The sequence below is a fragment of the Epinephelus moara genome, chromosome 14 (assembly GCF_006386435.1).
Source record: "Epinephelus moara isolate mb chromosome 14, YSFRI_EMoa_1.0, whole genome shotgun sequence".
In the NCBI taxonomy this organism is placed as follows: Eukaryota; Metazoa; Chordata; class Actinopteri; order Perciformes; family Serranidae; genus Epinephelus; species Epinephelus moara.
Genome location: NC_065519.1, coordinates 28,708,659 through 28,726,329, shown reverse-complemented (window position 1 = coordinate 28,726,329; position 17,671 = coordinate 28,708,659). Strand labels below are relative to the sequence as shown.

At 39.7% G+C, this 17,671-nt stretch overlaps 1 protein-coding gene across 12 annotated transcripts in view; it reads left to right on the top strand.

The window, feature by feature from the left end:
- The window catches only part of LOC126401262 (alcohol dehydrogenase 1), a 125,302-nt gene that overhangs the window by 57,548 nt on the left and 50,083 nt on the right, over positions 1–17,671 (top strand). For 5 of the 12 annotated variants that reach the window (XR_007571055.1, XM_050062413.1, XM_050062412.1 and 2 more), the window contains exons 5-9: positions 604–691; positions 958–1,153; positions 1,406–1,666; positions 1,884–2,016; positions 2,175–2,313. Coding sequence is in view for 10 of the 12 variants with exons in the window: in XM_050062413.1 (XP_049918370.1) it covers positions 604–691; positions 958–1,153; positions 1,406–1,666; positions 1,884–2,016; positions 2,175–2,313 (817 nt within the window). In the remaining 2 variants the exon portion in view is untranslated. Of the gene's footprint in view, positions 1–603; positions 692–957; positions 1,154–1,405; positions 1,667–1,883; positions 2,017–2,174; positions 2,314–2,400; positions 4,383–7,581; positions 7,702–12,935; positions 13,038–13,314; positions 13,457–13,531; positions 13,617–14,625; positions 14,846–15,710; positions 15,972–16,179; positions 16,313–16,450; positions 16,590–16,683; positions 16,999–17,671 lie in introns of those variants that run through there. The other 7 variants (XR_007571054.1, XM_050062415.1, XM_050062423.1 and 4 more) reach the window with 6 other exon arrangements.

Here is a 17,671-nt window from a genome sequence, read left to right as displayed (position 1 = left end):
AGTGGTCCATAACTTTAATTTTGGAGACAAAAAAATGTAGGCTTAGCGCCCTGTGGTCCATTGCCCAATAGGAAATGTAGAATACTCAAAAGTACTTTAAAAGTGCTTGAGTTACTTTTCTCAGGGAGTAACGTTGGAAGTACTTTTAAAGTAACTGAGTTACTTTACTCAGGGAGTAATGCAGTAAAGTAACTGGTTACTTTTTTAGAGAGTAACGCAGTAACATACTTTGATTACTTTTAAAGTAACCCTTACCCAACACTGGTGTTCAGTATGGAACTGGCCTGACTGTCCAAAGTTCAGAAATACTGTGACCAATATGGCCATCACGTTTTATTGGAAATTCTTTTTTCTTTTACTTTTTAAAAAACTCACAGCCCTAGTGACCAAAACCTGTAGAGCACACTATCTTAAAAGTTCTTAATTTTATCCATATATTAACGGAAATGCAATATGACAATTTGGGGTATAAGTGGAAGTGTATGAGGGATACAGACTGAGGCCTATCTGTGCCATTCAGCCAATATTTGTATTTACACCATTATAAAAATTGGACTAGGACTAATGTGAATGTCACAGGACAACACTGTTTTTATCTTTCAGGAGACAAGGTTATCCCTCTATTCATCGGCCAGTGTAGAGAATGTCGCTTCTGTAAGAGTCCAAAGACCAACCAGTGTGACAAAGGATGGTGAGCTATCCTCCCTACCACTCCATTTTCTCTTCATTTTCATTCTTGCTTGGGTATGTTGATGCATTCATAGACAGAAACATTTCATTCAACACATGTAGTAACATTAGGTGCTGCCGGACATATAGTTTAGATCTTTCCTTGTTTTTATTTTTATTTTTTATTTTTTTTTATCAATTGTAAGTATTTGGTGAACGCTCTAATATGAAAAGAGCAGTACTCAAAATTTGTTTCAGATTATTTACATCAAAAGATTATCTTTTCAGGTTGCCTCCCCCAGACAGGTTTACCTGTAAGGGGAAGAAGTTGCTGCAGTTTGTGGGGACCAGTACCTTCTCTGAGTACACTGTGGTTAACCAGATGGCTGTGGCTAAGATCGACCCCACTGCTCCACTAGATAAAGTCTGTCTCATCGGCTGTGGGATCTGCACAGGATACGGAGCAGCAGTTAATACTGCTAAGGTGTGTATGTTTGACTGTTGCGGATTGCTTACAACATTACTTTAGATTGAAACAACAGAATGAGAAATTTTGTGTTAAGGGCCTATTTTTATGACATTAAAATATTTTGTATTAGAATTCCTGCTCACATTGGAAATCATCTGAAAGATTAAGCACTCACCATGAGACTTAAAATCTTTTCATTATTTCTTTTTGGAGCATTAATAAGTCTCACCTGAAGAGCCATGTTGACCAAAGTCTGTTTTACTTTAGGTGGAACCGGGCTCCACATGTGCTGTGTTCGGCCTGGGAGCTGTGGGTTTGGCTGCAGTCATGGGCTGCAAGGCTGCAGGAGCCAAGAGGATCATCGCTGTTGACATCAATCCAGAGAAGTATGAGAAGGCCAAGGTGTTTGGTGCAACTGACTTTGTGAACCCCAAGGATCATAGTAAACCCATCAGTGAAGTGCTGTCTGAGATGACTGATGGAGGAGTGGACTACTCTCTGGAATGTGTTGGGAATGTGGAAGTCATGGTAGGGATTCTAGATTTTACATGGTTCAAGAATACATTAAGAGATGTTAATTAACTATTAAAATAATAACCTTTATTCTGAACAAAGACAAGTGAAGTTCCAGTTGCAGGTACTGGAGAAGAGCTTTGTGTCATTCATTAAGTTACTTGGCAGCTTTTCCTCAGCTAGTCCAGAGATTTGGGCCAGCACTCTGACTTCGTGCTGTTTCTCCATCTAGCGCAGTGCCTTGGAGTCTTGTGTGAAAGGTTGGGGTGTCAGCGTCATTGTTGGCTGGACAGAATTAGAAGACTTTTCTGCCCGACCCGTTCAGCTCATTGCTGGACGCACATGGAAGGGCTCTGTGTTTGGAGGTGAGACAAATATGACCATCACCACTGACTTATTAATCTCTGGTAACTCAATGGCTGTGGGGTTATGTTCCACAATTACAGACTTCCACAGAATTCCACACTAGCTAGCTGTATTTGACTTTATGTTCTTATTATATTATTCTTATTTCGTGGCTTAGGCTTTAAGGGTCGGGATGCCGTGCTTCAGATGGTTAAAGACTACCTGGACAAGAAGGTGATGGTAGATGAGTTCATCACTCACAACATGACTTTGGACCAGGTCAATGATGCCATTGAACTGATGAAACATGGCAAATGGTATGTTTATACGACTATACTTTTCTACCATTCAGTGACAGCACAGATAAATTAATCTGCTCATTTCTCTTTTTTCTTGTTCCACAGCATCCGGACAGTCCTGACGGTTTCTCCACAATAAGACCACTGTGTTGTTTTCAGTGATCCCAAAGTAATCAAATAATTTACCACTTAGTCCATGGTCTCAGGCCAGAACTTTCACCAATAGGTACCACCCAAGGTAGCAAACTCTAGTTTGGTGTTTTTAAAAAGTCTATATATTGATCCTATTCTCGTGAAGAAGAATTCCTCAAAGGAATTTCTTCAAATTTGGCACAAAGGTCTACTTGAATTTTACAATGAACTGATTAGAGTTGGGTGGTCAAATATCAAGGTCACTTCTACCTTGTCTGTATTATTATTGTGAACTCAACATCTCAAGAATGCCATAAAGGAATTTCCCTTAAATTTGGCAAAAACATCCACTTGGACTCCAGGATGCACTCATTAGATTTCGATGTTTGAAGGTCAAAGGTCAAAGTCACTGTGACCACACAAGACATGGTTTTAGTTATAAACTAGAATTATGTATGGCTTCTGTAGATCTTGATGGCTCAAACAATACTAAGAGTCATAGCCTCTCATGTCCCTGAGTTGCCTGAGATACTGACTTCTGTTTTCTGAAGCGAGATCATATCTGGTGACTGCTCCAGTTGTCAGGCTAAAACCCTTTGTTCCTGCATCAGTCTGGGTGTCCCTGCTTACAGTCTCCTCAATTGTTTGGTCTAGTTTCTAATGAGATTGTTTGTGCTCAGCTGGACAGAAAAAACACCCTCAACAAAGTGTACATGAGCACCAGGCTGATCAACCTCCAGGCAGGACATTTGAGCATGGCAGTATGTAAGATCTCTGGTATAGTTAAGTTTTTCATAAGCAAAACCCCACAGACTGATGTCTCTCCTTACTGCAAGACGCTTTTATAAGGAAAAGAAGTATCATTGTGTTTTTGTTGCCTTATAATGAGCCCTTTGAAAGGAGTAGGTCCTCTTCCATGGAGCCCACCATGTTGCACCACATCTAGCCCAGAGCAGATCAGCTCAAAGCCTGTTTATATTCTTTGTATGAATATAAATGTTATAGTCTATGTATGTGTACTTTTGTGTGATTCAAACTAAATTGCTGCACATATTGTACTTAAGCTCTTACTATAGACTGTGAGCAAACCTCTTGTGCAGAAACTGCAGGGCAATAATTGTAAAAACCATTATTGTCCCCCAAAAATTAGTAAAGCCAGTAATTTGAAATGGCTGTCAAGTTTCAAAGTTTTATATGGACCCAACAAATAAACTAGTTGCAAAGAGATTTTGCCACCTCAGATGGTGCCAAAAATTTGACCTGGCCCATGAACTAACAGTATTATACAAATACTCAAATTATGCCCACTATGAATAACTGACCTTAAACACTCAACACAAAATCAAGTCAAATCCAATCAAGTTGATTTATATAACACATTTAAAAACAAAAGCAGTTGACCAAAGTGCTGTACAAAATAAAAGAAGTACGCGTAAATAAATAGCAATATAAAATGTACACAAAGATAAAACAGAATAAAACTGGTGAGAACAATTACGTACGTAAAAAAAAATCTAAAATACTAAGATATTAAAACCACTACAAACAACCAAAAGCCATTGAAAACTTATGTTTTAAGATTTGTCTTAAAGGTGTCAATGGAAGGGAAACGTTTGATTGTGAGTGGGAGGCTATACTAAAGCTTTGCAGCAGCTACCGCAAAGGCACGATCTCCCTTACCCACCAGCCTCAATCGTGGGACAGTAAAAGACATTGTTTGGGGGATCTAAGAATTCTGGAGTTGGAGTAGGGGCAGAGAAGTTCAGCTATATACTGGGGTGCCAGCCCATGTATGGCTTTAAAGACAAATAAAAGAACCTTAAAATCAATCCTGTATTTGATAGGTAGCCAGTGCAGCGGATTATGTGTAGATTGTGAGAATCATCTGCAGTGTTTAGTTAGGAAAAGCTAAACATGTCAGGTATATATATGTCACAATAAATGGTCTTAACAAATGGGGTCTGTGGCTTTCTTCTTTGTGTATGTCACTGGAATGGCATGTTAGTGTGAAAACTCATGTTGCAAAATCCCGTATTGCATTGTGTTCAGTGTTCTTCTTAGAGAGTCTTAGGACACATTCACACAGACCAGTTAAATTATATCAATGTTTGCTTAACATGCCAGGCAGCTTTAAAATTATCATTCCAATATAAGTCCAACTGTGAAATTGCATTTTTTTTGGTCTACTACAGCATACATATCTGCTCTGTAAATTACTTGTCCTGTGTTCTCCTTAGAGGGAAAAAGGGCAGGCCATTAAACAAACAGGAAGATCTTAAAATCAATTTAGCAGTGAACTGGAAGCCACTGCAGGACAGCCAGGATGAAGCTGATGTGTGATCTTCCTGGTTCCAGTGAGTAGCTTAGCAGCAGCATTCTGGACGAGTCATACCGAGTAATATCGAAGTATATGGACTTGTGGTAGCTGATCTGTGAGGATATGAAGACAGGGATGACTATCTCCTGGGTGGGAGAGGGGAGTTATTAGTGTGGCTATGGATCAAAGCTAAAAACAACAACAACAAAAAAACAACTGCATTTAGCTGTTAATCAAATTTTAGGACAGCGCTAAAGATGAAACCAAGGTTAGTAGCATGCAGCTTAGGGGATGAGACAGTTGGACTAGGTCATTTTAATAAAGTCTGGGGGGAGGGGCACAGAGCACAACCTCAGATCTGTTTACATATAGTTGTAGGAAATTAAGGGCCATCCAGCTTAAGATGTCCTGAAGGGAGTCTCAGAGGAAATTTAGGTCCAATGGGCAGTTGGGTTTCAGGTGTAGGTAAAGCTGGGTATCATCAGCATAGCAGTGATAGGTAATGTAAAAGTCCTGTACCCAGGGCAAGGAGGTAGATAGAAAAGAGAATAGGGCTGAGGATGGATCCGTGCAGAACTCCATAGGAGAGACTGGTGGGAGGGGAGAAGAAATGGTTCATGCTAACTGAAAACGTTTTATTGGTGAGACAGGAGGAGAAGCAAGCCAATCCAAGAAGTCCTGGTAGAGATGACAGATGCAGGTGTGGACTATTTCTTAAAATGTGGGCAATGTGGCAATTGTGAGATTCTTAGAAGACGAAGATTACGATCATGTCCATAATGTTATCCCATACTGATCATTAGCTCCCACGCCTAAAGCAGTTCTGTGTGTACTGAATGAACCATGTGAATCATGACCCAAGTGTGCATGGTTTCATTGAACAAAATTGCTCATGTTACAGATTACATGACGAAGTTTTAAATTTACAAACAAGATAAACTGAGCATAGAGGTAGGGATGAGGTTGTGGTGCTGTTTGGATCAGGTTGATGGGATACTGTCCTGTCTTGGTGTTAGAGGTCAGACCTGGAAACCTGCAATAAAAACTGAGGCACTAATGTGATCATTGGGGTGGAGGCTGGTAGTTAAGCTAGCTGGTATCTTAGACATCAGGATTCGTTTGTTTAGAGATGTTAATGTACGTATATCAGTTTAATTCAAGTTTGTATAAAACCTTTTAGGAACACCTTGAGGAAATTTTTTGGAATTTGGCACAAACATCCATCTGGCCTCAGTGATGAACTGATTAGATTTTAGAGGTCAAAGGTCAAGGTCACTGTGACTTGGTCTGTCTCAATTTTGTGAACAAAATATCTCAAGAACGGCTTTAGGGACTTTATTTAAATTGGGCACTAAAGACTGATTAGATTTTGGTGGTCAAAGGTCAAGGTCATTGTGACCTGTCCTCCATCTCACTCTCATGAACGTGATATCTCAAGAAGGCATTTAGAGAAATTCTTCAAATTTGGCACAAACAGCCACATGGAGTCAATGATGAACTGAAGAGATTTTGCTGGACAAAGGTCAAGGTCACTGTGACCTCAATAACATGTTTTTGGCCATAACCCAATAAATCATACACTAATTTTGACAACATTTCACACAAATGTCCAATAGAATAAGATGATGAAGTGATGAAAATGTATACCCAAAAAGTCAAAGGTCGACCTCTCTGTGACATAATATTCTGCAAAAACACTTTTCTGGCCAGGTGCTAAGTAGAGACATTTGGTTAGAAACTGAATTGGTGTCAATAATCTTGGATACCCACCTTGAAACTGAATTTCTATAGATCTTTTGTCCTGTGGGGTTGAAGAATTGTGTGAAGCATGAATATTTTAGAATTTGTAGCTTCTTTGCAGCACCATCCATATTTAAAACATTGTCAATTGTCATGGCTACGAATGTGTCTGGACAGTCATGGATGTAAACTAACTGTAACTTGACTGGTTCATGGAGGAATGCAACTACGAGGTGGTAATTCTAGTTATTTTCAAATGTGCTAATAAAGTGATGTGTGACAGATGCATTTAGAATGCTGCCCATACCATATAACATACAGTACAGAGACACTGTAATTTTGTGAAGCCACCTGATACAGTGCACATCTTCTCTCCTCTGACTAGATGAACTCAATAACACTCTTCCCAAGATAGGCGGGAACAGTGTTCCCAAGCTGGTAGAGGAATACATGAACAGGAAGCTGAGAGTGGATGACTTTGTGACTCACTCTCCACCCTTTTAGAAATCTCATGAATATCTTGTGTTCCTCTGGGTTTAGGGGCGTTTTAGTCATTCTGGGGCCTCAGGCAAACACAGGCTATCCCCCTTTTTAGTCCATATCTATCTGGAAAGGCCTAATTGTAACTTCTACTCTTTACCAGTCTTTGCACAGTGATGTCTAGAAGTCTGGAATTCCATTTGTAACAAAAACATATTTAGTGCAGTGATGGCTGCCCTCTGTTGAGGACAAGGCTAGGAAATTATAAGAGAAATAGGATTTAAATGACTTGCCCTGAGGACTATTTTTCAAGTATAAGACAAGACAAGTTGTGTCAGACATGTAAGACATGTTAGAGTAGAAAAATCATCAAATAACTTAAATCTTATTTTCTCATGTCCACTGGTTTCGACAGCTGCCAGTTTATTCCACACAGGCTCCACGTGTATTGCCCAGATTTGGGTAGAAAGTCAAGGAACTGATAACATGGCTGCAAGGGCTTATAAACAATTGTTTTCCCCATAGTTTCTGCTAACCCATGGTAGTCTCACACTTACATTGAAACAATTTACAGTCCCGGCCCATCTGAATGTGTGCCAAACTTCACTGACACCCTATAAAACCTTGTTGCCTCTTGTCTCCTTCCCACTCCTGTCCTGCTGCTGCTCTCTTGACTCTCACAGCTCCTCTCTGGCTTTATTTTAATCTTTGCAGCAAAAATGGCCACAGCTGGTAAGGTAAGTATAATTTAAAATGTAAGTACTTATATTTATGTGGTGTTTTTATTTGGATTTTTGATTTGGATTTTTTCCAATGTGTGCATGAATATTTCTTATGTCACATGCTGTGTATTTATGTGTAATGGAACAAAACATCAAAAAGCTATGTGACAATATTATATTGATATATTTTACCTGAGTATTATTCATTCGAGATTTGTCTGTGCTCCTGTGTTGTGTGCAGTTCATGTTTGTGTATATGAGGCTGGGTCCTTGGCTGGAGGGTGAATGGTGTAATACAAAGCTGATACCCAAAATGAGTGTTTCAGTGCTCTGCTGTGCTGTATTGCATTTTGTACCTGGTTACAGCTCTGCAGCCACATTAAGTATTTCACGTCAATGAAGTTCAAAATTTTCATTTTACTGCAACTGCAAACCATAGGGCCGTTTACCTCAAAATACCCCGTCCTTCTGTCTCTAACTTTCTATCTGTGTCTCTGCCACAGTAAATATCTCATATCCTGTTTTGACTTGGCACACAGTTTGAAACTGTCCAGTCAGTTTTGTTAGTGTTTACATTGGCAAAGCTGCAGGGATAGTCAGCCACAAGAAAAAAAGAATGATTGAGGAGGAGTTCATTCTCCCAAAGAGTGCTTATGAATTCAAGGCAAACCGCTAGTTTTATAAAAACTGAGACAATTGATTTATTCAGTAGTTTACTTGTTAACCCTACATTATACAGTATATACCATTAACTACTGACAAAACTCGTGCTAGTAAAAACTGGGTTGGGCTTTATACTGATGCGTTTCATATTTGTTTTTACCAGGAGCAGCTGTGTCAGAGACACTGAATCTACCAGCTGTTAACATGTAATAAAAAATTATGGAGGATGTGAAACCCGTTTGTTTGTTTGCATTTTAAATGTGGCAGTCAGTTGATTTGGCATTGAAATGGGCCTCTAGATGAGTGTTTTCAATGAATTATAGCACAAAAGATTGCAACCAATTATTGCTAATGTAGCATGTTGCTTTTCAGTACCGTGCACAAACACTTTTGAGGTCAGGTACTCAAGCAAAAAGAAAGGGCAGGGGTCATATAATAAGTGGGGGGTCTGTGGGTCATCCCCCCAGGAAACTGAGCCTCAAACATTTCATTCCCTGCACTCTGGTGAAGTTTTCTGCATCAATTCATGGTGAAAATATCCTGATTTAAGTAAAGGAAAACACAAAATTCAGGCTGCAGGTGACAATTCAAATATATATATGATTGAATATAATGCAGTAAGATAAGACTCTTAGTCATTCTGTATTGCTTTCAGATATTTATTCTTCTGTAGATCAACTTTTCTCACTTACTGTTGACCCTGCTGAGTCAACACACATTTTACAGTGTAAAAATGAGAGGCCGTGTTCTGCAGTGAGGTTTAAATGGTTCTGGATGTACAGAAGCTGCTCTGACACACTGACGCAGTCTTAGGATGATTTCTATCTCATAGTTCTGCAATTAAATATTAAATGTACAAAGTGCTGAAGAGAAAAGAGTCTTTGGGGGGGATGTTTGGTTCATTTACATTAAATTCAGCTCCCTACAGACATGTTTTTTTCTCTACATGCCTTATTGCAGGGCTTGTTTTAATATTTTCTCTTGTTGTTACTTTCCCATCAGAACCCTTTAATTTAACCTGCCATGCAGTCAAATGGTGTTTTATGTCTTGCTGGTTCATAAATAAAATAAAATCCAGTTTTTAAAATTCAATCCACTGCCTAAGAATTTGTAAACGGTGAAGCTTGTGTATAAAAGAAGACTGTTGTGGTTCCATTAAACAGTCACGTATAAATTCCGTTAATTATCTCCTAAGTAACCTTTAAATATTCATAAAGAAGCCCAGAATCCCAGCTCCACACTCAATTATCAATTAACGTAAACCTTATTTCAAGTTAAGTTTTTTTTTTTTTAAGTTGTGGAAGTGGGAAAGCAATTCGGCGACTGTCTCTGCTCGCACCAGGCAGCTGATGCACCCAAATCAGAGAACTGGAGGGTGTTTGATTTTACACCAGACTAGCTTACTTCTTGTAAAGTTTAATGGCGGGTTATTGCCTAAATTAGGCTGGCTGTACTGAGATGTTTTTATAGCTAGGCTATTTAATTTCACAACAGCTGGAAACAATGCTGAGGCTTAGGGCAAACACTGTTGTTACCTGAGTGTCCTTGAAGGCAGGTCAGGGTGACATGACGCTGCTTTACAGGGCCCTCAATTTTGCCTGCACTAACCTAACTTAGCTGCGACAACAAGGAAAGTTGAAGAGGAAGAGGCAGGGGCTCTTGCAGTCTTGCAGAATTAAAACACAAATGCAGTTGTCGGGCATACAACACGCATTTAATTGAAAAAGTCTTGCAAAAAGGGCATGTGGTAGTGATATGTTGCTTTATCTTTCTCTGTCTTCACTCAGAGCAGTGGACTGTGTATACATATTAAAGGGATAGTGCACCCAAAAATGAAAATTCAGCCATTATCTACTCACCCATATGCCGACGGAGGCCCTGGTGAAGTTTTAGAGTCCTCACATCCCTTGCGGAGATCGGCGGGTGGAGCGGCTAGCACACTTAATGGTAGACGGCGCCCCAGACTAACGTTCAAGAACACAAAATTGCTCATCCATAGTGATCCAAGTGTGCTGCAGCCCCGACATAATAAGTTGTTTCGAAAAACGTCATATGAACTCTGTTTTTAGCCTCACTGTAGCCTGTAGCTCTGACTGCTTCTCTGTGCTCCGCGCTCACGTGTGCGCGCTTGCGCGAGACCAGTCAAAGCATGAGCTTTGCTCACCGGTGTTTACATCACGTGACACGTGCACCGTAGGGAGAGACAACGTAACCACAGAGCTAAAAGATCATTTGCACTACGGTCTTTTAGCAAAGGACAGCCCAACATGTCTGAAGACTTCGAAACTGAGGAGGAACAGCATTTCTTTGTTGAGCCGTATTTGTCTGAGCCCAAGTATACGGATGGAACTCAGGCTACTGGACGAAGCAGCCGCCGCAGCTCATGAGCCTAACCCTCAGCCAGCCGCAGAATACCGGAGTCCAGCACTGGAAACCTGGTGGTGTAGTTGTTCCAAATGCAAAGTAATGCCAACGGATGAGGAAAGTCTTTGCTGCTCAGACTGGGAATTGGTGATGCCCGCACTTGAGAATCTGGACATCAGCACTGACGAGACTGCAGCTCTTCAGAGACCGTGCATCACCGATCACCCTGAGCACGCACACGTGAACGCGGAGCACAGAAAAGCAGTCAGAGCTACAGGCTACAATGAGGCTAAAAACAGAGTTCATATGATGTTTTTCGAAACAACTTTTTATGTCGCGGCTGCAGCACACTTGGATCACTATGGATGAGCAGTATGGAGATACTTTGTGGATTCAATTCTGTCTTCTTGGACGTTAGTCTGGGGCGCCGTCTACCATTAGGTATGCTAGCCGCTCCACCCGCCGATCTCCGCAAGGGATGTGAGGACTCTAAAACTTCACCAGGGCCTCCGTCGGCATATGGGTGAGTAGATAATGGCTGAATTTTCATTTTTGGGTGCACTATCCCTTTAAGTGTCCAGAGTTCAACAAAGGGTCGTGGCACTGTTTTTTTTGTTGTTTTGTTTTTGGAAACACACCCTAATATAGTCTGTAACACTTTACAATAAGGTACACACAATTAGAGTAGTTACTGAGGAACTAATGAGGAACTAATGAGGAACTAATGAGTAGTTACTGAGGAACTAAGGTACACAAAATTAGAGTAGTTACTGAGGAACTAATGAGGAACGAATGAGGAACTAGTGAGGAACGAATGAGGAACTAATGAGGAACTAACTATTAGTTAATGGTCAGTTCCTCAGTAACTCATGATCAAATTTCAGAGGAGTAGTTACTGAGGAACTAATGAGGAACTATTAGTTAATGGTCAGTTCCTCATTAACTCATGATCAAATTTCATAGAGGGGTTAATCACGACTTAATAATTAGTGAACTAGTTACTTCATCAGTGCAGAATTATTACTCAATAACCTGTCCATTAGTTAACCTTTTTATGTCCTAAAGTAAAGTGACACATAATGAGTAGTCTTTCATTACTTCATCATCATCTTTACAATTAATTCCTTAACAAAAATAATCAGACAGCAGGATTCTTGAGAAGAGTTTTATTCATTATTTTCAGACCACACACACATTAATATGACCATCCATGTTATTCTGTACGATGATGCCTTAGAAATAAATATGATAGTGTGTCACATTTTAGGTAGACTAAGCTTAAAGAATTTATCATGGGGGCTGTGTGTAAAGTACTGTATACTGATCACACCGTTGTTCACAGTACAGTTGTTTGAGGTGCACAAAATTTAAAGTAGTTACTATGAAACAAATTTGGAATGAATGAGGAACTAACTATTAGTTAATGGTCAGTTCTTCAGTAACTCCTGATCAAATTTCAGTAGTTACTGAGGAACTAATGAGAAACTAACTATTACTTAATCATTACCTACCCTTTTTGTGTGTAATGAGTAGGTAATGATTACTGAATCATTACCTACTCATTAGTTACTCTTTTTGTGTACCCTAAAGTAAAGTGAGACATCAAAATGAGTAGGTAATGAGTAGGGAATCATTACCTACTCATTTTGATGTCTCACTTTACTTTAGGGTACACAAAAAGGTAGGTAATGATTAAGTAATAGTTAGTTCCTCAGTAACTACTCCTCTGAAATTTGATCATGAGTTACTGAAGAACTGACCATTAACTAATAGTTAGTTCCTCATTAGTTCCTCAGTAACTACTCTAATTTTATGTACCTTAGTTCCTCAGTAACTACTCATTAGTTCATCATTCGTTCCTCATTAGTTCCTCAGTAACTACTCTTATTTTGTGTAGTTCCTCAGTAACTACTCGTTTGTTCCTCATTAGTTCCTCATTAGTTCCTCAGTAACTACTCTTATTTTGTGTAGTTCCTCAGTAACTACTCATTTGTTCCTCATTAGTTCCTCATTCGTTCCTCATTAGTTCCCCAGTAACGACTCTAATTTTGTGTAGCTTAGTTCCTCAGTAACTACTCATTTGTTCCTCATTAGTTCCTCATTAGTTCATCAGTAACTACTGTAATTTTGTGTACCTTAGTTCCTCAGTAACTACTCATTAGTTCCTCAGTAATTACTGTAATTTTGTGTGGGTAATTTTATGTAGTGTCACTGCCCTGTAGGTCATCAAGTGCAAGGCAGCAGTAGCCTGGGAGCCCAACAAGCCTTTGGTGATTGAGGAGATTGAGGTAGCTCCGCCCCAGGAAAACGAGGTCCGCATCAAGGTGAGAGAACACTATCAGAACACACACATGTACATACATAATGTGTTACTGCACTTGTCTCTTCTCTGCTTCTCAGCCTCTGTTTGCCACTAGTAGTGATGGAAGTGTACTTTTATATAAATATCCTGCTTGCAACTCCTGACGTCCATTTAGTGAAATGATTGATATTTGTGTCACTATAATGCTGGAAATGTTGCTCGTACTGCTAAACCCAATAAGTGTGAGTTCCCTTAACCATCTTCCTGTTTTCATTGTTTGGTCACTGTCTTCGCTGCAGATTGTGGCAACTGCAGTGTGCCACACAGACCTGTACCACCTTTTGGAGAATATGCATAAAGACGGCTTCCCAGTAGTCCTTGGCCACGAGGCAGCCGGCATTGTGGAGAGCGTTGGGCCTGGAGTCACTGAATTTCAGCCAGGTCAGTTTGTAATGGTATAACATTCTGGGATATTTGCTTGACTGTCACATGGCAACATTGTCTTTGAATTTCCAGGAGACAAGGTGATTCCTCTGTTCATCGCCCAGTGTGGAGAATGTCGCTTCTGTAAGAGTCCAAAGACCAACCAGTGTGATGTGTGGTGAGCACAATAAGCTTTAATCTCTTGCTTTTGTCCCGATTTTCTCTCATTTTATATGGTTTTTCATTCGTCAAAGGTGTACATATGGTAATAGACACAAAGAATTTTTTTCTGCATGTCCCTATCAGTGTAGGAATTTTAGGTGCTGTCCAAAGAAAACACAGTACAGTTTGATTTGATTTGGTTTTATCAGGATCCTCATCAGTGGATGCATAACATCAGCTACTCTTGCTGGGGTGCACACGAAACATAAAAAGACATAACAGATTTGACACAAATTCTCACTCCAACCTCGTCACATACTGATTTTTGGTCATGGACAAGTTCTGCCTGTTACATGCATTGTCCTGTTTTCACAGGAAGTGTACAGTTTGCAAACAGTCTCTTTCAAAATGAACACACTACTTCAGTTCAACACCGCAAATTGATGTTTTGTTTTCCTTCAACAACAGTTTTACCCCTGACATGCACATGGTTGGGTTTAGGCAACAAAAGCACGTGATTGGGTTTATGACAAAAGAACAGGGTTTGGCTTTGCAATTATACAGGAAGCTTTTGTCGTTGTCCAGCCACGTTTCCCTTTGACGCTGCCGGATGCCGTTAGACCATGACAGCGACCACCCATGTATCATGCCAGTGTGAAAAATCATAATTTTTTTGTCAGTGTCTAATGCCAGAAGTCACTAATCAGGTGCTGGTTTTTGATGACTTTGGTGTAAGACTGCTGACTTGACACTTACAGACCAAACAACCAAACGAAATTAAAATCAGAAAAGTATAACTAACAATCTTTTGATCTCAAACATGTTAGACATTGACATTATACATACTCTTATTTAACCACTTTTATGTATATATTTATACACACAAAATTCAAGATCTATGTTAATTTTTTTGTTAGTTTTTTTAGCATAAGCATATTACAAGTATTCAGGGAGGCCCCCTTAATAGTTTTTTGTTTTAATTTTCTTAGTTTTCTCTAATGTCAAAACTGTATTATTTCATTCAGGACCAAGGCTCGTTTAGAGGTGATGTCACCATCAGACTCCAGGTTTACCTGTAAGGGAAAGAAGCTGCTGCAGTTCTCTGGAACCAGTACCTTCTCTGAGTACACTGTGGTTAACCAGACAGCTGTGGCTAAGATCGACCCCGCTGCTCCTCTGGACAAAGTCTGTCTCCTCAGCTGTGGGATCTGCACAGGATATGGAGCAGCAGTTAACACTGCTAAGGTGTGTATGTTTGATTGTTGCAGATCACCTACATCATTATTTTGGATTGAAACAACAGAATGAGAAATTTAGTGTTAAGTGCCTATAAATTTGACAATTTTGTATGATAAAAGACTTTTCAATTAACATTCTTCCTTAGATTGGAAAGCCTCTGAAAGAGTATGCACTCATTATGGGACATAAAACCTTTCCATTGATTATTACTGTATGATGCATTAATAAGTCTGACTTAAAGAGACATGTTGACCAAAATCTGTGTTTCTCTGGGTGGAACTTATTCCAAATCTTACCCAGATTCAAAATATCCCCAGAGCCATACTTAGGGCATTTTTTCCTTATTGGACTTACCTCCACTGCTTTACGGCAAGGAATCCCAGACTGCATAATTAAAATCCTTGACCACTGATCTTTCCTAGTGTACCGCACTTACATCCGCAATGACATTAACGACATCAGAAATGCCCATATGCACCTTTCCTTGTAAAGATTTTCTCTGAGGCTCTATCCACATTAGAGCAAGGGAAGAGACAGTTCCCCCACTTAGAGTCCCGACATTCCCTGTTCCCCCCTTCCTTCCCACCTCCAGCTGACCACCATTGTGCTCCTCCGTCCATCTTTTCATGACCCTGATTTCTCCCCTCATCTCTTCATCCCTCAAACACGTCCATCGATCTGTTCATGAATCTGAGTCTTTTCCTCATCCAATGACCTTTATCCCTCCATCCAGACCTTTAATCCATCATATTCAATAAACTAGTCGAAATCTTTATCTTTATTGGTGTGGTCTTTGTTAGTGAATTACTGTATGAAGCATTAAGAAGTCCAGCCTAAAGAGCCATGTTGACCAAAGTCTGTTGCACTTTAGGTGGAACCGGGCTCAACGTGTGCTGTGTTCGGCCTGGGAGCTGTGGGTTTGGCTGCAGTCATGGGCTGCAAGGCTGCAGGAGCCAAGAGGATCATCGCTGTTGACATCAATCCAGAGAAGTCTGAGAAGGCCAAGGTGCTTGGTGCGACTGACTTTGTGAACCCCAAGGATCACAGTAAACCCATCAGTCAAGTGCTATCTGAGATGACTGATGGAGGAGTGGACTACTCTCTGGAATGCGTCGGAAATGTGGGACTCATGGTAGGAAAATTTGATTAAATCTAGTTCAATATAATAAAGAGGTGTTACCTAACTATTAAACAATAACCTTTATTCTAATCAAAGTCAATTGTTATTGGAAAAGCGGTTAGTGTCATTCAATAAGTGATTCAGCCCAGCTAGTCCAGAGATTTGGATCAGCATCTTTCATATTACCAGTCTACTGACTTTGTGCTTTTTCTCCATCTAGCGCAGTGCCTTGGAGTCTTGTGTGAAAGGTTGGGGTGTCAGCGTGGTTGTTGGCTGGACAGACTTGCAAGATGTTGCTGTCCGACCCGTTCAGCTCATCACTGGACGCACATGGAAGGGCTCCCTGTTTGGAGGTGAGACGAATATGACCATCACCACTCACTAATGAATCTCTTGTTACTGAATGGGTTTGAGCTTATGTTCTGCCATTATCTAACTCATTGTATTCTGGATAAGACTTTATGTTCTCATTTTGTGATTTTGTGGCTTAGGCTTTAAAGGTAAGGCTGCAGTGCCTCAGATGGTTAAAGCTTACCTGGACAAGAAGGTGAAGCTGGATGAGTTCATCACTCACAACATGACTTTGGACCAGGTCAATGATGCCATTGAACTGATGAAACATGGCAAATGGTATGTTTATACGACTTTACTCTTCTACATTTCATGACTTAATGACAACACAGATAAATGAATCTGCTCATTTCTCCTTTTTCTCATTCCACAGCATCCGGACTGTCCTGAATGTTTCTCCACAATAACACCACTGCATTGCTTTCAACGACCCCAAAGTAACCGAATATTTCACCACTATATTATACAAAAGCTCAGCATAATATGCAAAATGTCAGCATAACACTCATACAAATAATACAATGCATATAATAAGACGGCTTTCAAATTATGCACACCATACATGCCTGACTTTGAACACTCAATACTCTTAAGTGGATCACATGCAAAATGTGAGAATCATCTGTATTGTTTGTTTAAAGCTAAACATGTCTGGTATTTATAGAGCAAAATAAATGGTTTCAACAGATGGTGTCTGTGGCTTCCTTGTTTATATTGTGATTTTGTCATGTTGTATGTCCCTGGAACACATTCAAGTGTGAAAACTATCATGTGACAAAATTCTGCATTGCATTGTAGTAAGTGTTATGTTGGGAATGTATGGTTCAAAATATTAAAATGGCTATCAGAAATAATTAATAATTATTACAAATAATTATTGATCATGTTAATTGATCAATAATTGATCAATTGATAAATTCAGGCTCATTAAATATACTGAACTATTAATTTGGAACTCTGGTTAATAATTGAAATAATAACTGTAACCAAAATTACCATATCAGTGGTAAAGGATGTCAGAGCACTTGACATAGCAGGGGTTGGTGATTCATTCACTCTTGTGTAATATTAAACAGACAGCGAGTAGGATTTCAAAGGTACTTATTTACAGTAATGCAAACATACAAATCTACAATTTAAATAAGTCTAACTAAAGACTAAAGCACTATTCGGACGGGATTAGTTTTACCTGGGCATGTGGGGTAATGTCACTTTACCACAGGACGTCAGTAATATTAATGGCCGATTCGCACGGGGTAAGAAATATCAGTAAAACTACCACAAGTGGGAGGGGTCAATCAATCAATCAATCAATCAATTTTATTTATAAAGCCCAATATCACAAATCACAATTTGCCTCA